The sequence below is a fragment of the Sus scrofa genome, chromosome 3, assembly GCF_000003025.6.
Source record: "Sus scrofa isolate TJ Tabasco breed Duroc chromosome 3, Sscrofa11.1, whole genome shotgun sequence".
NCBI lineage: Eukaryota > Metazoa > Chordata > Mammalia > Artiodactyla > Suidae > Sus > Sus scrofa.
Window position 1 is genome coordinate 97,968,168 of NC_010445.4, and position 22,983 is coordinate 97,991,150.

The 22,983-nt window shown below is 39.7% G+C and overlaps 1 protein-coding gene and 1 pseudogene across 5 annotated transcripts in view; one reads left to right on the top strand and one right to left on the bottom strand.

Annotated features, from left to right (window-relative positions):
- Positions 1-15,142, top strand: part of LOC100516606 (cytochrome c oxidase subunit 7A-related protein, mitochondrial) — a 32,195-nt gene extending 17,053 nt beyond the window's left edge. The window contains exons 2-5 of one of the 5 annotated variants that reach the window (XM_021087579.1): positions 11,044-11,108; positions 12,761-12,892; positions 13,514-13,676; positions 14,250-14,349. In XM_021087579.1, the coding sequence (XP_020943238.1) occupies positions 11,044-11,108; positions 12,761-12,892; positions 13,514-13,639 (323 nt within the window). In that variant the 3' untranslated portion in view covers positions 13,640-13,676; positions 14,250-14,349. Of the gene's footprint in view, positions 1-11,043; positions 11,109-12,760; positions 12,893-13,513; positions 13,677-14,249 lie in introns of all 5 variants that reach the window. The other 4 variants (XM_021087580.1, XM_005662586.3, XM_021087578.1 and 1 more) reach the window with 4 other exon arrangements.
- On the bottom strand, positions 11,115-12,754 carry LOC102165005 (annotated as a pseudogene).

Here is a 22,983-nt window from a genome sequence, read left to right on the forward strand (position 1 = left end):
TTCTCTCAGAGTTTTGTCAGTTTGTTTTTACCCTTTCAAAGTATGAACTCTTGGTTTTGGTGATTTTTTTTTCCTGTTTTTTTTTTTTTTTTTTTTTTTTTTTTTTTTTTTTTTTGCTTTTTAAGGCCATACTCATGGCATATGGAGGTTTTCAGGCTAGGGGTCAAATCAGAGCTACAGCCCCAGCCTGGGCCACAGTCACAGCAATGCCAGATCTGAGCTGTGTCTGCAGCCTACACCACAGCTCACGGCAACACTGGATCCCCAGCCCACTGAGTGAGCCCAGGGATCAAACCCACAACCTCATGGTTTTCAGTTGGATTCGTTTCCACTGAGCCATGATAGGAACTCCTTTTTTCTGTTAAAATGTCTTATTTATTGATATCTTTTTTGATCCTTTGATTTCCTTCTTTCTGCTAACTTTAGGTTTTGTTTGTTCTTTTTCTGATTCTTTTAGGTGGTAGGTTAGGTTGTTGATTTGAGGTTTTTCTTGTTCTTTGAGGGAGGTCTTATATCCCTCTAAACTTCTCTGTAAGAACTGCTTTTGAGGCATCCCACAGATTTTATATGGTTGTGTTTTCAATGTCATTTGCTTCAAGGTATTTTTTAATTTCCTTGTTGATCCATTGTTTTTTTAGTAGCATGTTATTCAGTCTCCATATAGTCAGTTTTTTCTCATTTTTTTTTCCTGTGGTTGATTTCTTGTTTCATGTCATTTGTGGTCAGAGAGATGCTTGAAGTAATTTCTGTACTCTTAGATTTGTTGAGATTAGTTTTGTGCCCCAGTTATGTAGTCAGTTTTAGAGAAAGTTCCATGTGTACTTGAAAAGAATGTATATTGTTTTTTTTTGGATGTAATGTCCTGAAAACATCAGTTAAAGTCTAATTGTTCTGTTGTATCATTTAGGATTTTTGTTGCCTTATAGATTTTTTTATCTAGAAGATCTGTCCATTGATGTGAGTGGGGTGTTTAATTCTCCTACTTTTATTGTATTCCCATGAATTTCTCCTGTTATGTCTGTTAGAATTTGTTTTATGTATACGGGTGCTCCTATAGTAGGGGCATATGTGTTATTGAGTGTAATGTCCTCTTCTTGAATTGATTCTTTTATTGTTAAGTAGTGTCCTTCTTTAACTTTTTTTATGGCCTTTGTTTTAAAGTCTATTTTGTCTGATATGAGTATTCCAACTACTGCTTTCCTGTCATTTCCATTCGCATGACACATCGTTTTCTGTTGCCTCACTTTCAGTTTATGTGTATCTTTTGCCCTAAGGTTGGGTCTCTTGTAGGCAGCATATTGTAGGCTTTTTTTTTTTTTTTTTTTGTCTTTTTGCCATTTATTGGGCTGCTCTCGTGGCATATGGAGTTCCCAAGCTAGGCGTCTAATTGGAACTGTAGCTGCCGGCCTACGCCAGAGCCACAGCAACGCAGGATCCGAGCCGCGTCTGCCACCTACACCACAGCTCAGAGCAACGCCGGATCCTCAACCCACTGAGCAAGGCCAGGGATCGAACCTGCAACTCCATGGTTCCTAGTCGAATTCGTTAACCACTGTGCCACGACGGGAACTCCTAGGCTTTTGTTTTTTTATTTCAGCCTGCCACTGTATGTCTTTTGATTCTAGCATTCAGTCCATTGACATTTAAAGTAATTACTGATGAATATTATGTATTACCATTTTAAACCTTGTTTTCCACTTGATTCTCTGTTCCTCCTTTGTTCTTTTTCTTTTTTTTGATTGGATGATTTCCTATTTTATGCTGTGTCTTTTTTTTTTTTTTTTTTTTTTTTTTTGTGAATGTATTGTTTGTTTTTCATTTGTGGTTGCCCTGTTTTTCAAGTGTGTTAACCTGTTCCTACATCTGCTTGCTTTAGATCAATGATCATATAGGCTCAAACACATTCTAAAAAAAGTTTAACTTTTCTTACTTTCTTTCCCCACATTTTATGATTTTGATGTCTTGTTTACATCTTTATGTTTATCCTTTTGCTGTTATTTGTGTTTTTCATTACTCTCACAAGTAGGTTTTTTTTTTCCTTTATTGATCTGTACACTGGCATATTTAAGTATTTACTTTCCCATTGTGATGTCTTCCATCCTATATTTTCTTCTTTTCTATTTGGAGGAGACTGTTCAATATTTCTTTTAGAATGGGTTTAGTATTGCTGTATTCTTTTAGTTTTTGTTTGAAAAATTCTTTATTTCTCCTTCTGTTTTATTTATTTATTTATTTATTTATTTATTTATTTTTGTCTTTTTAGCTATTTTTTGGGCCGCTCCCGTGGCATATGGAGGTTCCCAGGCTAGAGATCGAATTGGAGCTGTAGCCACCGGCCTATGCCAGAGCCACAGCAACATGGGATCCAAGCCGTGTCCACAACCTACACCACAGCTCACGGCAACGCCGGATCATTAACCCACTGAGCAAGGGCAGGGACCGAACCTGCAACCTTATGGTTCCTAGTCAGATTTGTTAACCACTGCGCCACTACGGGAACTCCTCTCCTTCTATTTTAAATGATGATCTTGTTGGGTATTCTAGTTTGCAGATTTTTCCCTTTTAGAACTTTGAATATATCTTGCCACCTCTTCTGGCTATAGTGTTTCTGTAGGGAAATCACCTGATAGTCTTATGGGGGTTTCCTTATAATTAGTACTTTGTTTTTCTCTTGCTGCCTTTGGAATCCTTCCCTTGTCTTTAACTTTTGTCATTTTTATTATAGTATGTCTTGCTGTAGGTCTGTTTGGGTTCATCTTGTTTGGGGCCTTCTGTGCTTCCTGTGTCTCCATATCTGTTTCCTTCTTTAGATTTGGAAAGTTTTCAACCATAATTTCTTCAAATATATTTTCAATCTCCTTTTCTTTTTCTTCTCCTTCTGGAATCCTTATTATGCACAGATTGGCATGCTTTGTATTACCCCATGGATCTCTTATACTGCTTACATTTTTTTTTTTTTTATTTTGCTCTCTCTTTGCTGTCCCTATTGGGTGAATTTCATTATTTTATCTTCCAAGTCACTTACTCGTTTCTCTGCATCATTCACTCTGCTGTTCAATACCTTTAACTCAGCTTTTGTCTCTGCAAATGATTTTCTAATTTTTCTTGACCCCACCTTGTAGTTCCTAGTTTCTTTTTAAAGTAATCAGCATTATTGTCAATATCTAGTCTTAATTCCTTCAGTCTTTTCATTACTTCCTTTTTGAATTTAGCATCTGTTAGATTGCAGAGGTCTTTTTCATTGTTTACTCTTTCAGGGGAATTCTCCTGTTCTTTTAAATGGGAATAGTTCCTGTGCTTCTTTATTTTTGTTATACCTCTCTTACTCTGAGAACTTAGGGGAAACAATTATCTACTATAGTCTTGGAGGGCTATTTATATGTGGGAATGGCCCTGGGTAGTTGTGAGGGCTTACAGTTGTTTTTGTTTGTTTTTTGCTTTTGGCATGAGGGTTGCTTTTGGTTTGGATGCTTGCTGTCTGTTAATCCCCTTGATAGGGAGGGTGAAGGTGTATGGCCTGCCCGTGCTTCCAGGGAGGTGGGTGCAATGGGCAGTGCCTTCAGGTGGCACCTGGTTGCAGGGCCCTCGGCATGGGCAGTGACCCTCAGGGAAGCCCTTGGCAGCGGCAACAGCAGGGCATGTACATTCCCTGGGAGGTGAGGGAAATATATGGTAGACTGTTGCAGGGCCCTCCCTGGCAGTGACCCCTGAGGTGATTAGGACCACTGGTAGTACCTCTTCACAGGACCCTGAGTGGTGGTGAGCTGTACCCACCTCTGGAATCTGAGATGGCTCAGTGGTTTACACCTGACCTGTAGCTCGTGCAGAAGGTGCCCTGCCACCTGAGAGCCTATGCATGTGCAGAGAAAGAAGTTCCTGTGGTGGCCTCACCCCTCCTCCTCTTGCCCTCCCCACCAATGGCACCTTGCTTTTCTTGCAGGCCCAGGCCTTCCCCTGTTCACCTGAGCCCACGGCTCACCACCCAGGCTGCTGCTTCTCCCTGGAACTGACCTCCATAGCTTGAGTCTTGGCACCCAGGCCCTGCCTGAATGTCTCGGGCCATCGCGTGCCAAGTGGTGGTACCAATCGTCTGCGTGGCTCTCTGATTTGCCCTCCCCTGACTGGCTGCTGTGTTTTTCTTTGAGGCTCCTCTTCTGTCTTAGCTGATCTCCCCTTCAGTTAGGTGGGCTCCCAAGGAGTGGATTCCTTTCTCTCTCACAACTCCCTTTTAGGAGTGCTGTTCCTGTCCTGATTTCTTTATTTTTCTCTTTTTCCCTTTTGTTTTGTCCAGTTATGTGGAGGGTTTTTTGCTTCTTTCGGAAATCTGAGGTCTTCTGCCAACATTCGGTAGATGTTCTTTGTGAGTCGTTCTTCATGTAGATGTGTTTTTTTGACATGTTTGTGGGAGAAACTGAGTGCCACATCTTAGTCCTCTGCCATCTTGATCCTGCTCTCTCTCTCTCTTTTTTTTAATTTTTATTTTGGCAGTGCCTGCAGCATGCAAATGTCCCTAGGCTAGGAATGTTCCATAGCAGCAACCCAAGCTACAGCACTAACAGTGCTGGATCCTTAACCTGCTGAGCTACCAGGGAACTCATGGCTTCCGTTTATTGCTTTTTCTTCCCTGATTGCTGTAACTAGGATTTTCGAAATTATGTTGAATGGAAGTGGCAATAGTGGATATCCTTGTCTTGTTCCTTATCTTAGAAGAAATGCTTTCAGCTTTTCACCATTGAATATGATGTTAGCTATGGGTTTGTCATATGTGGCCTTCATTATGTTGAGGTAGGTTTCTTCTATGCCTACTTTCTGGAGGGTTTTTATTATAAGTGGGTGTTGAATTTTGTGAAAAGCTTTTTCTTCATCTATTGAGAGAATCATGTGGTTTTTTTTTTTTTTTTTTTTTTTTGTCTTTTGTCTTTTTGTTGTTGTTGTTGTTGCTGTTGCTATTGCTATTTCTTGGGCCGCTCCCGCGGCATATGGAGGTTCCCAGGCTAGGGGTCGAATCGGAGCTGTAGCCACCGGCCTACGCCAGAGCCACAGCATCGCGGGATCCAAGCCGAGTCTGCAACCTACACCACAGCTCACGGCAACGCCAGATCGTTAACCCACTGAGCAAGGGCAGGGACCGAACCCCCAACCTCATGGTTCCCAGTCGGATTCGTTAACCACTGCGCCACGACGGGAACTCCAATCATGTGGTTTTTATTCTTCAGTTTGTTAATTTGGTGTATCACACTGATTGATTTGTAGGTATTGAAAAGTCCTTGCATCCCTGGGGTAAATCCCACCTCATCATGGTGTATGATCCTTTTAATGTATTGTTGGATTCATTTTGCTAGTATTTTGTTGAGGATTTTAGCATCTATGTTCATGAGTAATATTGGCCTGTAATTTTCTTTTCTTTTTTGTGGTATTTTTGTCTGGTTTTGATATCAGGGTAATGGTGGCCTAATAGATGATGCAGTTTCTTCCTCTGTAGTTTTTTTTTTTTTTTTAATAACTTCAGAAGGATAGATGTTAACTGTTTTCTAAATGTTAAGATACAATTTGCCTGTGAAGCCATCCAGTCTTGGACTTTTTTTGTTGGCTGCTGCTGCTGCTGCTTTTTTTTTTTTGTATGCAGAAGTTCCAGGCTAGGGATCAAACTAGATGCTGGATCCTTAACCTGCTGAGCCAACAGGGGACTCCTTTTGGAAGTTTTAAAGTCACAGTTTCAGTATCAGTACTTGCAGTTGCTCTAGTCATATTTTCTATCTCTTCCTGGTTTTGTCTTGGAAGTTGTACCTTTCTGGGAATTTGTCCATTTCTTTTAGGTTGTACATTTTATTGGCATGTAGTTGCTTGTAGTAGTCTCTTAAAATCCTTTGTATTTTTGCGGCGTTGGTTGTACCTTCTTTTTCACTTCTAATTTTATTGATCTGAGTCCCTCTTCCTTTTTTTCTTGATGAATCTGTCTAAGGGTTTATCAATTTTGTTTACTTTTTCAAAGAACCAGGTTTTAGTTTTATTGATTTTTTTTTTTTTTTTGGTCTTTTTGCCTTTTCTTTTTTTTTTTTTTTTTTGTCTTTTTTGTTGTTGTTGTTGTTGTTGTTGCTATTTCTTGGGCCGCTTCTGCAGCATATGGAGGTTCCCAGGCTAGGGGTCGAATTGGAGCTGTAGCCACCAGCCTACGCCAGAGCCACAGCAACGCGGGATCCGAGCCGCATCTGCAACCTACACCACAGCTCACAGCAACGCTGGATCGTTAACCCACTGAGCAAGGGCAGGGATTGAACCCGCAACCTCATGGTTCCTAGTCGGATTCATTAACCACTGCGCCACGACAGGAACTCCTGTCTTTTTGCCTTTTCTAGGGCCGCTCTCGTGGCATATGGAGATTCCCAGGCTAGGGATCCAGTCGGAGCTGTAGCTGCCAACCTACCCCAGAGCCACAGCAACACAGGTGGGATCTGAGCCACAGCTCCGCTCATGGCAACACGGGATCCTTGACCATCTGAGTGTGGCCAGGGATCGAACCTGCAACCTCATGGTTCCTAATAGGATTTATTAACCACTGAGCCATGAGGGGAACTCCCTGGTTTTCTTGTTGATTTCTTCAGTGATCCACTGGTTATTTAGTAACATTGTTTAGCCTCCATGTATTTGTGTATTTTACATTTTTTTATTCCTTTGAGTTGATTTCTGATCTTGTAGAGCTGTGGCTGGAAAAAAAATGCTTGATATGACTTCAGTTTTCTTAAATTTACCAAGGGTTGCTTTGTGGCCCAGCTTGTGATCTGCCCTGGTGAATGTTCCATGTGCATTTCAGAAGAATGTATATTCAGCTGCTTTTGGATGGAATGTTCTATAAATATCAGTTAAGTCCATCTGATCTAGTCTGTCATTTAAAGTCCATGTTTACTTGTTGATTTTCTGTCTGAATGATCTGTCCATTTTTGTAAGTGGGATGTTAAAAGTTGTCTTGCTGTTGATTTCTCTGTTTATGGCTGTTAGCTTTTGCTATATATATATCAAGGTGCTCCTTTGTTGGGCACGTAGATATTTACAATTGTCATATCTTCTTAGATTGATCTGTTCATAATTATGTCTTTTGTAACAATCTTTCATTGTCTCTTGTAACAGTCTTTATTTTAAAGTGTATTTTGTCTGATATGAGTATTGCTCCTCCAGCTTTCTTTTGATTTCCATTTGTATAGAATACCTTTTTCCATCCTGTCACTTTCAGTCTATATGTGTCCCTAGATCTGAAGTGGTTCTCTTTGTAGACAGCATATATATGGGTCTTATTTTTGTATCCATTCAGCCAGTCTATGTCTTTTGTTTGGAGCATTTAATCCATTTACATTATCGATATGTATTTTCTTACCGCCATTTTGTTGGTTGTTTTAGATTGTTTTTGTTGGTCATTTTTCTTTTTCTTTTTTTGCTTTTTAGGGCTGTCCCTGCAGCATATGGAAGTTCCCAGGCTAGGGGTCGAATCAGAGCTACAGCTGCCGGCCTATAACACAGGCACAGCAACATGGGACCCGAGCTGTGTCTGTGACCTACACCACAGCTCATGGCAATGCTGGATCCCTGATCCACTGAGCAAGGCCAAAGATCAAAGCTATATCCTCGTGGATACTAGACAGATTTGTTTCCACTGCACCACTATGGGAGCTTGGTCTTTTTTCTTTCTTCTTTTGTTCCCTTGTGATTTGATGTCATCTTCTTTTTTTCCCTGTCTTTTTAGGGCCACACCCATGGCATATGGAAGTTCCCAGGCCAGTGGTCGAATTGGAGCTGTAGCTGCTGGCCTACACCACAGCCACAGCAACACCAGATCTGAGGCATATCTGTGACTTAGACCATAGCTCATAGCAATGCCAGACCCTTAACCCACAGAGTGAGGCCAGAGTTTGAACTTGTGTCCTCATGGGTACTAGTTGGGTTTGTTACCACTGAGCCACAATGAAACTCCCTTGATGTCTTTTTAGTGTTGTGTTTGGCTTTTTTTTTTTTTTTTTTTTTAACTGTATGTGTATTTATTGTAGATTTTTGGTTTGATTTCCATGGGATTTTGATATAGGAGTCTATGTACACACACAAATACACACATACAAAATTGTTTTAAGTTGCTGGTCTCTTAATTCCAAGTGCATCTCCAATATCCTGCATTTGCAGTCTCCTCTTTCCACTGTTGCTGGTTTTGATACCATATTTGTAGATGTGTAGATGTTTTTGTAAACACACGTAGAATGTTTTTCTACAAATAGAGATGTTTTTACTGTATGTTTGCCCTTACCAGTGAGCTTTCCCATTCATAATTTTCTTGCTTCTAGTTGTGTCCTTTTCTTTTTCATTTAAGAGAAGATCCTTTAGCTGTTTTGGTGATGCCAAATACTTTTATTTTTTGCTTGTCTGTAAAGCTTTTGCTTTCTCTGTTAAATCTGAATGAGAGCTTTGCTGGGTAGACTATTCTTGATTGTAGGTTTTTTTCCCCCCTTTGATCACTAAATATATTGTGCCATTCCCTTCTGGCACAGTTTTTCTCCTTTAAAATCAGTTGATAACCTTATGGAGGTTCTCTTGTATGTTATTTGTTGCCTTTCCCTTGTTGCTTTTAATATTTTCTCTGTCTTTAATTTTTGTCAATTCGATTAATATATGCCTTGGTGTGTTCTTCCTTGAATTTATCTGGTTAGGAGTCTCTGCACTTCCTGAACTTGAGTGTTTCCTTTCCTTTTCCATGTTAAAGATCTTTTCAACTATTATCTCTTCAAATATTTGCTCAGGCCCATTCTCTCTCCCTCCGTATCCTGGGACCCTTATAATACAAATGTTGGTGTGTTAAATGTTGTCCAAGAGGCCTCTTAGACTGTCCTCATGTCTTCTCATCTTCTTGTTTTGTGCCAGTGATTTCCACCAGTCTGTCTTCCAGCTGCCTTATTTGTTCTTTTGTCTCATTTATTTTGCTATTGATTCCTTACAGTGTATTTTATATTTCAGTTATTACATTGTTCATCTCCATTTGTTCTTTAAATCTTTCAGCTCTCTGTTAAACATTTCTTGTATCTTTTCAGTTCATGCCTCTATCCTTTTTTTGAGACCTTGGATCATATTTACTATCTTGATCTGAATTCTTTTTTAGATAGGTGGCCTATCTCCACTTCACTTAGTTGTTCTTCAGCTTTTTTTTTTTCCCCTTGTTCTTTCATCTAGTACATATTTTGCTGTCATCTCATTTTCTCTAACTTCCTGTTTCTGTGTTCTCTATTCCTCAGGCTGCAGTATCATGCTTCCACTTGCTTCTGGTGTGTGCTCCCTGGTGGGTGAGGTTAATCTTTGATCTTGTGCAGGCTTCCTGGTGGGAGGGACTGGTGCCTGCCCACTGGTGGGTGGAGCTGAGTCTTTTCTCTCTTGTGGCAATGCTGTGTCAAGTGGTGTGTTTAGAGGCAGCTGTGAGCTCAGGAGGACTTTACACAGCTTGTCTGCTGATGGGTGGAGCTGCGTTCCTACTCTATTGGTCATTTGGAATGAGGCATCCCAGCACTGGAGCCTGCAGGCTGTTGGGGAGCTCGTTCTGAGGATTTGTCACTACGGCTTTGCCACGTGTGTCCTTGCTGCCACAGTCAGCTACTGCTGATCCCTACCTTTCTAGGAGACCCTCAAAGGCCCACAGGCAGGTCTGACCCAGGCTCCTGTGGAGTCAAAAACTGCTTTGCCTTGGGTCCCAGTGCACATGGGATCTTATATATTCCCTCTGAGAATGGAGTCTCTGTTTCCCTCAGTCCTGTGGAGCTCTTTCACTTGAGCCCCCTTCAAAGCCAGGTGCTCTGGGGGCTCCTTGAGGCCAGAACCCTAGGCTGGGGAACTTGATGTGGGGCTCAGAACTTTCACTCCTGTAGGAAGACCTCTGTGATATAATTATTTTCCAGTTTGTGGGTTGCCCACCCCATGAGTATGGAATTTGATTGTATCATGAAAGAGTCCCTCCTGTCATTTCATTGTGGTTGCTTCTTTGTTTTTGAGCGTACAATATTCCTTTTGTTAGGTTTTGGTCTTTTTTGTTGATGGTTGTTTAGCGGTTATTTGTGACTTTGTGTTTTCGTGAAAGGAGGTGAACTCAAGTCCTTCTGCTCTGCCATCTTGTTGTCTTCCTCCTCTCATTTTCCCATATAGTTAAAAGTTATCCTTATATACCTTCTTTTTAGATAGGAAAGTAATCATTTAAGAGTAATGGGTTTTCTAAAGAACTTTGGTAATCTGAACTGTAGTACAGTAGTATCTACATGAACAAAATATTTTTAAGATTTCTACTTGCTTCAGTATGATGTCGATGGGATCAGCCTCAGGCAAGACTGACTCAGTTCATTTTTACATGTGGAAACCATACAAAGATAAATGTTTAATAAAGGTGTTAAAATCTGCTTCATATCACTGAGAAGCCACTCTAAGCTCTACTTTTCTGTTGCAGCATCCTATTGTTTTGTGTCCTTGCACTGCCCACAAAAATTGGTTGGGGGGAGAAAAATCATCAAAGCTGTGGTGTGTCCAATGAAATCCTTAAACTTTGATATGTTGAAAGCTTGGGACTACTTGAAAACAGCAGGTAAACATGGAACATCTTCCTAGAATACCAACTTTAAACATGTAACATTAAAACAAAAAGCAAATGAATGCATAATTTATATTCATTTTTAATAGATGAGATGTTCCTCCAGTTCCTGCAGCCATTTAATGGTTTCATTGGACTTTGAAAAGCTCTACATTAGAACGTGTTACTTTTGTCATAAAAGCAACTCTGATTTTTTTTTTAAACGACCACCTCTCACAGAGTCAGTGTTGGGTCCTTAACCTGTTGAGCCACCAGGGAAACTCCTAATTCTTTCTTTTTTTTTTTTTTTTTTTTTGGCTGTGCTTGCAGCATGTAGAAGTTCCTGGGGGCAGTGACAATACCAGATCCTTAACCTGCTGTGCCACCAGGCAACTCCTGGAATGCCTAATTCTTAAGAAACGTATTTGAAATATCTAAACCACATACCACTTATATTCTGACAGGTCATATAAATCTCAAACAGGCTCTTCCCTTGGTGACACTACCTATGCCAAAAGGCAGGTGTGGGGTAGGTATTATTTTAGCACTTACAATACTCTTGACCTGTCATTTTGTTTGTCCAAAATCATCCAAATGTACAGAAAATTAGAATTTAACCTAATAGACTTCAAATTTAGTGGTAATAGCAAAGGCAATTCAAATAGTAACACGGCACAATTTTCCCTGCTAGTAGTTTGGGTTTTTTGTTTGTTTGTTTGTTTAGCTTCGCCTGTGGTATGTGGAAATTTCCAGGTCAAGGATTAAATCTGTGTCACAGCAGCAACCCAAGCCACTGCAGTGACCACACCACATCCTTAACCTGCTGCGCTGCAGGGGAATCCCTCCCTGTTAATGGTTTTAAAGTGCTCATTTAAACAAGGAATGGAACAAGGAATTTGTTTACCTGCTTACATATTTGAAATACAGCTTTATTTGGATTCTAAGTAAAAAGAATGGGAATGACAGTAACAAACAAGATTTTTAGCACTGAATATTGTGATGTGACTATAATGTTCTTACATTTGAAACTCAAGAAGGAAAAGAATCTGTGTTCCTAAACAGCTAAATATGCAGCCAAAAAATGAAAGTTTTTTTCTTTTCTTTTCTTTTTTTTTTTAACACATTCACTTTGAAGGCCATTCATCTCCTTCAGCATCCCAAAGATTAAGCACATGTTCTGCTTAGCTATAATAATACCACTGACATCACAGGACAGTTGCCTATAAGATTAGACTTCTGATGCTGGTCTCCCGCTTCATTTTCTCATGGTCATCATCTTTATCTGGAAAAGCAGGTGTCTAAGTTACCTCTAGATTTTGCTCATATTGCCCTGCCAAGTCTAGATCCATGACCACCTCTGGCAGCGGGGAAGCAGGTAGGGCGATAAACTCCAGGTTAGGGTCTCTGATCAGTTTTCTAGTAAGCCAGGGGAAGGGCTTTTCACAGTTGTACTTGCTTTTGGCAGAAATAGTACTGAAGGTTCTTTTGGTAGAAGACGATTGACTTTGCCTTAACCTTTCTGTCCTTAATATCTGTACACTTTGTTGCCACACAACAGGATGGGGATGTTTTCACATACTTGTACAAATCACTGTGCCAGTCAGGCATATTCTTGTAAGTAACACTCAACGTTAGATGTTACATCAAACATTATAATGGCACATTGAGCTTGGATATAATAGCCATCTCTCAGGACACCAGAGTCCTCCTGACCAGCTGTATCCCATACACTGAACTGAATAGATCCTCTTTTGGTATGCAGCACAAGGGGATGGACCTCAACACCCAAGGTAGCTGTGTACTTGTCAGATTCACCAGTCAGATAACATTTCATGAATGTGGTTTTTCCTGTACCACCATCACCAGCCAATACAAATTTGAACTGGATTGGTTCTCCTTGGGCAGCCATTGTGATGTGACTTCCAGAAATATCTCTGTACCCATATGACTGAGCAGCAGGAGAGCTCTTGACTGGGTTTGCTCTGGGAATGTGGGCTAGGGTGTTTGGTTGAACATTTAAGGACTTTAAACTTAAATGTTTGGTAATGCAGAGTTGGAGAAACTTTCCTTTTTGTGTGTGTTGGAATGATTACCTCCATTATTCCAGACTACTTGCTCCTGGAAAGGTTTGTTTAGATGCCCAGACATACTTTCAACTTGACCTTTTCCTTTTTTCTTCAGGGATTAAGGCCTCTGGTTTCCACAGAAGCACCACCTATCATATTTGCCACACCAACTAAACTGAGTTCCAGTTCTACTGCATATGATTATGCCGGGAAAAACAAAGTTCCAGAGCTGCAAAAGTTTTTCCAGGTGAGAGAAGAAACTCTAGAATAGTGAAGGCTGTGAAGTAAATAGGCTTGAAAAAACCCTATGGGAGTACCCTGGTGGCCTGGTGGTCAAGGACTTGGCGTTGTCACTGCTATGGCAGGTGCAGCCAAAAACAAACAAACAAAACCAGCAACAAAACAATAGGAACAACAACAACCAAAACTATGAAACTGTGTCTTAATCTAGTTTGTCACCCACTTCCCTCTTTCTCTTTAAAAAGAATTCTTCTGATTTTAGTTTGAGCCATGCACTTGTAGAACTTAATGTAGGCAGAAACTGATGAAGAAGGTAGAGTGATTAACTTCCTCATCAGTGTTTAAGGATATGCAGGTTTTCAAATTGCATATGTAGTTGTTGATCATCCATTGGGTGGCGGAAGCAGTAGCATGTATAATGTATACTAACACTTACAGTCCAGTATATATTTGGCTTTGGGACACAAGCAGTAACTTTGGGCAATGAGTTTTCTTGTAATTGTTTTTTGTTTGCTTGATATTAAAATTCATGTTACTAGAAGTGGAGGAGGCTTTCTTGGGTTTGCTGATCAGCAGAGAGAAACCAGAATTGGACTTTAAAATATTATTAATGTTAATCTGCATACAGATAATTGAGAGGTCAGTGATCCGACTACATCTCAGGCGTCGTGGGAGTAGCAATAGCTCGTACTGCTGTTGCTGGAAGGTAGCTTCCCCCTCTTCAGAAATATGTCCAGATTCAGGACCGGCTTGAGGACTTTTGATCAATTTAATCTCTTTTTGTCTGATAAGTAAGACTTGAGTGGGCATTTGGGGTTTTGAGTTGCAGTGGGGAGGGATTTTGGAGACTGCAAAATAATGGATTAAAAATTTTATGGAGTCTCATTATTAATAGGGGTTTAGCAGCTTAACAGAAAGAAGGTAGTTGTATATAAAATGGACTTAAAACCTATTAATTGACCTGGTGTGCTCAGACTTCATCCACTGATGATCAGAAGTTGGACTAACTGTAGAGCATTTCTTGTGCCTACAGGTCTTTGATTAGCTTCTGATTACCTTTAAAGAAAATTCACCAATGCTCCTTTTGTAATTAAGCAATATATGATGAATTCCTTAGAATTTTGGAATTTGTTGTGTGCATGTCCTGAGGCTGCATTTTGGAGAATGACTTTGGACTTAGAGACTGTAGCTACATTTGTAAGAAAATATACCAGTATTTCAGTTAGCATTCTAGTGGATTAGGGCTTTTTCCATTGTGGTGGGTTGATGGATTAGTTGTAAAGTAGAGGCATTTGTTCTACATTAGCCTAAATTGTGAAATCTTTTTCTTATCCACCATGTCCTTGATAATTCTTTCTTTCAAGAGAACCGACGGTGTGCCCATCCACCTGAAACGAGGCCTGCCTGACCAAATGCTTTACCGGACCACCATGGCGCTGACAGTGGGAGGGACCATCTACTGCCTGATTGCCCTCTACATGGCATCACAGCCCAGAAACAAATGAGTTAGCCTGCAGAGGACTCGTTTGCTTTTTGGCAGTAAATCCTTTGAATTTTTATTTTTCATTATTTCTGTACAATTGTTTCCTTGTTTTTTTTTTTTTTTACATGAATGGCCTATTTAACATCTTTAAAAAAAAACAAAGATATTAAGACAATATTTTGGTTTGTTTATTAAATGCACTTAGCCTATGAGAGCTCATTCAAAAGTTAAAAAACTGTTGTTTAAAGAAATGCTGCTGCTCTCCGATTTTGGGCTTCTGATTTCCCTGGAGGTTCTGAATGAAGGTTGCACACAGGCTCATTAACAGCAGTCTGTGCTAAGGTCCTTAGGGACTTATGGTGGAGTTTTGAGCGTGGGGTGCAGAAGCCTTTCTGGATTTGGATGTGACTGAGGAAGGAAGACAGAAGCCAAGGCCAGGCTCATGAAATGAGAATTAGTGGTCACCTTAGGGATTTTTCCATCTTGCTGTAAAATGTTAATAGAAATTATTTGCAGCCCGCCTCTGTTCATTGGGCAGTTCGTTTAAAAGGGTTATTTGCACCATCTCAGATCTTTAGTGAAATTTTATGTGTGATTTTTATGTATTTATTCCGCCATGGGAACAGAGAACACCTGTTTAGTGTTGCGCTTTAGACCAGTGTCTGTCCTATTAATTCAGCTCCGACACAGATTCTCCTTTACCTTTTAAAAATGTTATGGCTTTAAATTATGATTTATTTTAATTGTGGAATAAATACATGAATGAAAAAAAAATCTCAAGTTTGAAGTCTTTTTGAACAAGCTTTCAAAATAATTTTAGAACACAACAGAGGAATCTTAAACGTGAATCTAATTTCTTTCTTTTTAATTAGACAAGAGATAATCTTTATAAACTGTTTTCTTAGAGTCAAGTAGTAGGAAGCGAATGGCATCTTCATGATTACCATATAGTTCCTTATAAGAAACTGGCTTGCCCCTCAGTGAAATGTGCCTGTAACACACAGTTCATTTAGACAGTAATTTCCTGAGTTGTCACAATTGGTAGACGTCACATACCCCATGTTAATGCTGAAAAAAGGTAGAATTTTATTACATAATTGGTGGTTTGTATCTTGCCATAGCAATTAACAGAAGCCTCTTATCCTTAAGAGGATAAAATGTGGTGTGTTTTTTAAAATACTCAGTAGCATTCTCACAGGCTAGGAAGCCCTTACTTGTCTGTACAGTTCTAAACTTTATTCTTTCCTGTTATTTCCCCCAAGTTTTTATTTTGAGAAATTTTAGACTACAGAAAGATTGTAAAAATTTTCCAATATGTACCTGTATGTTCTTCACTTAGATTACCAGTTTTCAGTATTTTTGCTCCTCTTTGCTTTTTCTTGCTCTCTCCCAAACACAGGCACACAGTGAATGTGTATACACACACATGCCTGGTTTCTCCTGGATTGTTTAAGATTAAGCTATGGAATTATGGTAATTCAACCATAAATACACTAGCCACTATCTCCTAAGAACAGGGACGTTTTCCTTCATAGTCATGATACAGTTATTGTGCTCAATTTAATACTGATAACAATACTGCTCTCTAATAAATAGTCTATCACAATAATTATATCCCAGGTATCCCAGTATGTCCTTTATAGTTGGGTTTTTGAAAATAACTGGCACCTGCAGCATGTGGAAATTCCTGGGCCAGGAATAAACCCGTGCTGCAGTTGCAGCCTGTGCCACAGCTGAGGCGACACTGAATACTTAACCTGCTGTAGCACAAGGGAACATCCTAAAAATAACAGCTTTATTGGGATATAATCCACATACCAACATTCAGCTACTTATTTTTTATTTTTCTTTTTACAGCCACAAGAGTGGCACATGGACATTCCCATGCTAGAAGTCAGTTTGGAGGTGCAGGTGCAGTCCTGTGTCACAGCCACAGCAACACTGGATCCAAACCAGATCCTTAACCCACCAAGTGAGGTCAGGGATTGAACCTGCATCCTCACAGAGGCAGTGTTGGGTTCTTAACCTGCTGAGCCACAATGGGAACTCCAATTCACTTATGCAAAGTGTACAAGTCAGTGATTTTTTTTTTTTTAACCATTGAAAGAAGTTGTGCAGCCATTGCCACACTCAGTTTAAAACATTTTCATGGGGAGTTCCCGTCGTGGCGCAGTGGTTAACGAATCCGACTAGGAACCATGAGGTTGCGGGTTCTATCCCTGCCCTTGCTCAGTGGGTTAACGATCCGGCGTTGCCGTGAGCTGTGGTGTAGGTCGCAGACGCGGCTCGGATCCCGCGTTGCTGTGGCTCTGGCGTAGGCTGGTGGCTACAGCTCCGATTCAACCCCTAGCCTGGGAACCTCCATATGCCGCGGGAGCGGCCCAAGAAATAGCAACAACAGCAACAACAACAACAGACAAAAAGACAAAAGACAAAAAAAAAAAATTTTTTTTCATGACCCTAAAAGGAAACTCTGCCCATTAGCAGTCATCTTCCTTCTCTCCCCCCACTACCTAGCCCTAGGTAACCACTAATCTGTTTTCTTTTTTGGACATTTTGTATAAATACAGTCATATCATATGTGATCTTCTGTGTTGAACTTCTCTCAGTGTGATGACTTCCAGGTTCATCCATTTGTAGTATATATTAATACTTCTTTCCTTTTTATGGCTAAATAATATTCCATTGTGTAGATATACTACATTTTGTTTGTCCATTCATCAGTTAATGGATATTTGGGGTATTCCCAACTTTTGACTTAAACGCTATTATGCTTCTTTCACATTGGTGTACAAGTTTTTGTATGGACATATGTTTCCATTTCTCTTGGATATATACCTAGGATTGAAATTGCTGGGTCATATGGTAACTCCATGCCAGACTTTTTGAGGAACTGGCAAACTGTTTGCAGATCGTCTCTTCCAGTTTTTACATTCCCACCAGAAATTACAGGTGGTTTTTGCTTTTGTTTTGGGTGCATGATCCACTCAGGGGTCACACACTGCATTAATTCGTCACATCCCTTTAGTCTCCTTCTATCCAGAACCGTCTGCAGTGTTCTTTGTGACACTGCCCTATTTGCCACGCAGGGCAGGGTGTTGTAAAATGTTCTTCACCTTGGAACTATCTCCTCATGGCAGGATTCAGGTTAAGCATTTTTGTCAGGAATTCTTCAACATAGTATGTTGTATCCTTATTTTGTCAGGCAGCTCTTGATACCAGTTTGTCCCGTTATTAGAGGTTTGAAGTTGGTTAATTAATGTTGTCTACCAGGTTTCTCCCTTAGAAAGATACCCTTTCCCCTTTGTAATTAGTAAGCAGTCTGTGGGGTCATGTTTAGATTGGGACTGTTGTGTCCTCAGTAGTTTGGCAGTCAGTGAAGTGTTCATTGGTGATTCTTGACTGAAGCATTTATTACTACAGTGGTTGTAAAAAAGTGATTGTCTCTCATTCCTCCTACATTGTTGACATATTTCAGTAAAGGGTACTCCCCTTTTAAGGGGTTTTAGTGTAATTTTCTCATTCAGTGTAATGAACAGCTGTGTCATTATTCATGCTGATTCTCAAATTCGGCTGAAATTTGGCTTCTGTGTCTTGCTGATGTGCCCCTATCAGTCTTTGAGCATTACTTTTATTTTAGAGCCTTACCCTCAGCATATGGAGGTTCCCAGGCTAGGGGTTGAATTGGAGCTGCAGCCGCTGGCCTACACCACAGCCACAGCCACGTCAGATCCAAACTGCACTGGCAACCTACACCACAGCTCACAGCAATTCTGGATCCTTAACCCACTGAGCGAGGCCAGGGATTGAACCTACATTCTTATGGATATTAGTTAGATTCGTCTTTGCTGAGCCATGATGGGAATTCCTGGGCATTACTTTCTGACATAGGATGATTTCCATGTTTACCTTGTATTTTCTCCATTCCAGTTTCTTCTGCTGACTTTCAGGTATGTTCCATTCGTTTATATATAGATGCATTTTCCTTCTCTGAACATTTTATTTTTGCCTAGCTGGTACTATACATTCCTACTTCTCAAATAGTTGGGAGATTATTCTCGATCTCATTTTTCTGAATTGTGTTTCATTTTATGAATACATTATAGTTTCTTTAGTCTCCTTTTGGTGATTTAAATTTTTTGCTTCTGTAAACATTGCCTTAAATGTATAACCTTCTTTATACATCATGTTACATATTGCTCAGTATTTGTAGAATAATTTCTAGAGGTGAGACTTTTAAAGCAAAGAGAATGTGCATCTCCAACTTTGATAGCTGTTCCTCATTACAAGAGATGATGCTGACGTAAGTTGTGTTTAGCCATGATGAGGGTGCCCGTTCGTCCTCTGCCGAGACCAGCTCAGCAGGATGGGGCTGAAGAATGGGTGCTGTGGAACTTAAGGAAAAAAAAGGTAACATAAAACAAGACACAGAGACATTTATCTTAAGTAAAGGTGGGCACCTTTGGGGGACTCAAGGTCTCAGGGACCAAAGAGCCCTGCCTCAAGAAACCACACTGCTTTTATTGTGCTCTTTAGATGAGATCAAGTGAGGAGTGGCCATGGGTGGATGATACAGGGTTTATTTATTATATAAGTTCTTTTACTATTTAAAAAGCCACTTAGGTGGTAAAAGGTTAAGCTCTTACTCTGACCTCTAGGCACATAACAGTTCTTAAGCTTAAGTCACTTATGCCTTTAGATCTTTGTTCTTAAGCTTAAGTCATTTACCAGCACAGTGATTGTTTTTCCAAGCAGGAAGATGGGATAAAGTAGGACAAGAAGATGGGATAAAGTAAAGAAGGACTAGACGGAGTTTTCAAAGAAACATGTCTTGCAACAGTCCTCCCTTTTGTCAGTCTGTTAAGTGATAAGATTTCTTTGGTTTAAATTGCTTTTCCAATGTACTTAGTGATGTTGAATATCTTTCTTTAATTTAAAATTTATATTTAAAATATTTTAAATCTTTTCATTTTTAAAGGTAAGTTATATTTCCTTTTTGTGAACTATCTAATCATATTCTTGCCCTATTTAAACCCAGGTGCTTTTTGATAATGCTGTAAATGTTATTCGTCCATCAGGCTGACTTCCTCAGAAACAGGTTCTACTGATTCCTGTTTGAGCCCAACATCTTCTGATTGCAAATCTCTAGAAATTTATTAAAACCAGCCAGTGAAGAAAGGGGGCCTTTCTGGAATCTTAATAGAGCTGGGCCTCACAAGGCCTATCTTTGGGACCAAGGTGACTGTCCTTTCTGTCCTTCTCTTGGCTGTGCAGCTGTTGAAGCTGGTCCACAGAAACAGAGTTAATCTCTGGAAATGGTTGTCTAGCCACCAAAACCAGGAGAGAGACTATCATTGGCCCCTTTTGGGTCAGGTGTCCCCCACTGGGCCAATCGCCTGTTTGGTGCCAGCCTGTGTGGGGAGATGCAGTGAAGGAGAGCAAACCCTCACCCATTCAGGTCATATGGAGGTGGCATATGGAGGTTCCCAGGCTAGGGATCGAATCGGAGCTGTAGCCACCAGCCTATGCCAGAGCCACAGCAACGCGGGATCCGAGCCTTGTCTGCAACCTATACCACAGCTCATGGCAACACCGGATCCTTAACCCACTGAGCAAGGCCAGGGATCAAACCGGCAACCTCATGGTTCCAAGTCGGATTCATTAACCACTGAGCCACGACGGGAACTCCTGCTTTATTTTTAAAAATTTTTTGGTCTTTTTGCCTTTTTTAGGGCTGCTCCTGCAGCATATGGAGGTTCCCAGGCTAGGGGTCTAATCGGAGCTGTAACCACTGGCCTATGCCACAGCCACAGCAACATGGGATTCAAGCTGCATTTGCAACCTACACCACAGCTCACGGCAACACCAGGTCCTTAACCCACAGAGCAGGGCAGGGATCGAACCTACAACCTCATGGTTCCTAGTCTGATTCGTTAACCACTGCACCACAATGGGAATGCCTCCTGCTTAGTTTTTGTTTCTCAGGATTACTTTGACAATTCTAGATCTTTTACGGTTCCATATAAATTTTTGTTTGTTTGTTCTAGTTCTGTGAAAAATGTGGTAATTTGATAAGGGTAATTTGATAGGGATTGCATTGAATCTGTTGATTGTTTTGGGCAATGTGGCCATTTTAACAATGTTAATTCTTCCAATCCAGGAGCATGGACTATTTTTCCATTTCTTTGAATCCTCTTTAATTTCCTTAATTAATGTTTTATAATTCTCAGCATATAAGTCACCTCCTTGGTCAGGTTTATTCCTAGGTATTTAATTTTTGGGGCTGTGATTTTAAAAGGTATTGTATTTTTATATTCCTTTTCTAATATTTCATTGTTAGTATACAGAAATGCAACCAATTTCTGAATGTTAATCTTGTATCCTGCTACTTTTCTGAATTCATTGATCAGTTCAAGTAGTTTTTGTGTGGAGTCCTTAGGGTTTTCTGTATGTAGTATCATGTCATCAGCATAGAATGACAGTTTCACCTCTTCTCTTCCAATTTGGATACTTTTTATTTCTTTTGTTTGTCTGATTGCTGTGGCTAGGACTTCCAAAACTATGTTGAATAAAAGTGGTGAGAGTGGGCATCCTTGTCTTGTTCCAGATTTTAGTGGGAAGGCTTTCAGCTTTTCTCTATTGAGTATTATATTGGCTGTGGGTTTCTCATAAATGGCTTTTATTACATTAAGATATGTTCCCTCTATACCCACTTTGGTGAGAGTTTTATCATGAATGGATGTTGGATTTTGTCAGATGATTTTTCTGCATCTATTGAGATCATGTGGTTTTCGACTTTTTTTTTTGTATGACTTTGATTTGCATTTGTTGAACTAAACTTATGAACCTGGGATGAATCCCACTTGGTCATGGTGTACGATCTTTTTTATGTGTTGTTGGATTCAGTTGGCTGAATTTTTTTTGAGAATTTCTGTGTCTGTAGTCATCAAAGATATTGGCCTATAATTTTCTTTTTTGGTAGTATCCTTGTCTGGTTTTGGTATTACGGTGATGGTGGCTTCATGGAAAGTCTTTGGGAGTGTTCCTTTTTCTTCAACCATTTGAAGAAGTTTAAGAAGGATGGGTATGAGTTCTTTGTATGTTTTTTAGAATTCACCTGTGAAGCAGTCTGGTCCTGGACTTTTGTTTGTAGGGAGTGATTCTATTACATATTTAATTTTGTTTCTAGTGATCAGTCTGTTTATTTGATCTATCTCTTCTTGGTTCAGTTTTGGTGGGCTGTATGTCTCTAGAAAGTTTTCCATTTCTTCTAGGTTGTCAGGTTTATTGGTATGTAATTGTTCATGGTATCCTCTTATGGTTTTTTTGTATTTCTGAGTTATCTGTTGAGATTTTTCCATTTTCATTTCTTATTTTGTTTGCATTCTTTCTCTCTTCTTGATGAGTCTGGCCAAAGTTTTGTCAATTTTGTTTACCCTTTCGAAGAACCATCTCTTGGTTTCATTGAATTTTTTTTCTTTTCTTTTCTGAATCTCTATTTTAATGATTTGCTCTCTGATCTTTATGATTTTCTTGCTTCTGACTTCAGGTTTTGTTTGCTCTTCTTTTTCTGATTCTTTTAGGTGGTGGGTTAAGTTTTTGATTTGAGATTTTTCTTCTTTTTTTGAGAAAGAGCCTGTATTGCTATGAACTTCCCTCTAAAAGCAGTGCTTTTGTGGCATCCCATAGATTTTGAATGGTTGTGTTTTCATTATCATTTGTCTTGAGGTATTTTTTAATTTCCTTTTGATTTCCTTCTTGACCCATTGGTTTTTTTTAATAGCATGTTTAGTCTCCATGTAGTCAGTTTTTTCTCATTTCTTGCCCTATGGTTGATTTCTAGTTTCATGCCATTGTGGTCAGAGAAGATACTTGAAATAATTTCTATACTCTTAAATTTGTTGAGCTTAGTTTTGTGCCCCAGTATGTTGTCAGTCGTTGAGAATGTTCACGTGCACTTGAAAAGAATGTATGTTCTGAATTTTTTGGGATATAATTCTTGAAAATATCAGTTAAGCTTAATTTTTCTTCCTATTATGTCATTTAGGATTTCTGTTGCCTTTTTGGGTTTCTTTCTAGAGGATCTGTCCAAATATGTGAGTGGGGTGTTAAAGTCTCCTACTATTTTTGTATTCCCATCAATTTCTCCTTTTATGTCTGTTAGTATTTTTTTTTTAATGTATTTGTGTGCTTTTATATTGGGGCATCTATATTGATGAGTGTAATATCCTCTTCTTGAATGGATCTTTTATCATTAAACAATGGATCCTTTTTGTCTTTTTGGCCTTTGTTTTAAAGCCTGAGATGAGTATTGCAACTCCTGCTTTCCTGTCTTTTCCATTTGCAGGAAATATCTTTTTCCATCCCATCACTTTCAGTTTATATGTGTTCTTTGCCTCTTGTAGGCAGCATATGTAGGCTCCTGTTTTTTTTTAATCTACTCTGCCAGTCTATTTTTTTTTTTTTTTTTGGCCACTCAGTCCATTGACGTTTAAGGTAATTATTTATTTATTTATTTATTTTTTTGGTCTTCTTGCCATTTCTTGGGGCGCTCCTGCAGCATATGGAGGTTCCCAGGCTAGGGGTCTAATCGGAGCTGTAGCCGCCAGCCTATG